The 1,598-nt window shown below is 60.2% G+C and overlaps 1 protein-coding gene across 1 annotated transcript; it reads right to left on the bottom strand.

Moving 5' to 3' along the window:
- Positions 1 to 217: 217 nt before the first annotated feature.
- BBK36DRAFT_1093182 (hypothetical protein) lies at positions 218 to 1,285 on the bottom strand (the record flags this gene model as incomplete). Its single annotated transcript, XM_024889043.1, has 1 exon — positions 218 to 1,285. A coding segment is annotated over one exon (1,068 nt), but the record flags the coding sequence as incomplete, so codon positions are not given.
- Between the last annotated feature and the right edge of the window lie 313 nt (positions 1,286 to 1,598).

Raw genomic sequence — 1,598 nt, 5'->3', positions numbered from 1 at the left:
TGGAATATGAACTGGACCTGGCTCGGCTTTGATTCCTTGTAGAGTACCATCTGCAGGACAGTTTTGCCATCACCATCCTTTGAACTACAGCTCGCGTCCAACACCGCTTGATTATTACAAACTCATAACTGCTAGATGCCAGATCGCTGTCAACAATATAAGGGGTATCTCATCCAGAACATCGCTCAACGCTTCAACACGCTGCAACTCAACCACCTCACCCCAACAAAGGCCTCTCCTCACCCGCCCGCTCATCATCCTCCTCCTCACCACCTCCCGCCCTCCCAGCAAACACACGCCTCACCACCCTCTCCCGAATCAACCACCCCAAGCAAACCCCCGCCCCCGGCCCAGCAACCACCGAAATCGCAACCATCCCCAGCGGCACCCTCCACCCGCTTTCCGCAAACACCCAGTACAGCACCGTCCACGCGACAAACTGCACGTCAATCTCGATGAAGCTCAGCGTCAGCCTCGTCATCTTCTTACGGTCATCGTGACGCTGCGCAACGCTCCATAGCAAAAACACGTGCGCCGCGATAGACACCGCAACGGGCAGCGCGTACACCAGCACGACGCACTGCCAGTGCGACTCGTGGTGGATGCTCACGGGGCTAACGCGCCGGATCCTCTCGACGATGCCTCGCACGACCTGCCGCACAATCGAAACGTACAGAGGGAAGAACAGCCAGACGCCAATGGTCGCAGGCGAGTTGAACGCCAGCATCAGCGCCGACGGCACAAAGTAGCCAACCGCGACGGCAATGGGGATGGCCACGGCCTCGGAATCCGGCAGCGTCCTCTCCTCGAGCCTCTTGTCCTCCGCCGTCCGACCTCCCTCTTCTTCGTCTCTATCGTCATGATCCTCCTCGGCCGCTGCGACCAGGGCCTTTGCCCGGTGCAAAAACGCCGGCACAATCACCAGCTGCCACACCACCGCTCCGCCCAGCAGGTTGAACAGCAGCCACCAGGCCGTCGGCCGCGCAATCAGCCCGCTCGCGCGGTTGCACCTGCGCGCCGCCTCGACGGTGCACACCGTCGCCAGCGCGCCGACGTACGCCAGCACCGCGCCCATGACGGCGCGCGACCGCAGCGAGTCGAGCGCGCTGTGGAAGAAGCTGACGAGGAAGCAGCTCGGGGTGCCCAGCAGGGGCACGCGGCTCAGGGCCGGGATCTCGGAGCGCGCGTGGCAGCGGGACCAGAGGAGGGCGATGTCGACGTCCGAGTGGAGGAAGAGCGCGGCGAAGGTGGTGATGGCGAGGAGCAGAGGGGGGAGGAGGAGGATGTTGAGGGGGAGGTGGAGGATGGGCGGGGAGAGCCATTTGGACGAGGTGAAGGACGGCATGATGCTTCTGTGACTCTGTATTTTGCAGGATATATAGTGCTTTTGATAGTATTAAATATGCAGTGGAATAAGAAGAGCCAGCATGGCTCGCTGTGATGCTATGAAAAAGACAGATAGATGGTGATGAGAAGAAGTTGACAATCATATGAGAGTGAGACGAGCTGCAAGTGAGACACCACCGCCGCACTAACCGTTCCCACTAACAGCAACAGGAAGCTGCCTGTCAGTTGGGGCTCCAATACCGGCACCTCCA

Source organism: Trichoderma citrinoviride (assembly GCF_003025115.1).
Source record: "Trichoderma citrinoviride strain TUCIM 6016 unplaced genomic scaffold BBK36scaffold_202, whole genome shotgun sequence".
NCBI lineage: Eukaryota > Fungi > Ascomycota > Sordariomycetes > Hypocreales > Hypocreaceae > Trichoderma > Trichoderma citrinoviride.
Note: the sequence above shows the minus strand (reverse complement) of the source record. Positions and strands in the feature narration are given on the sequence as shown.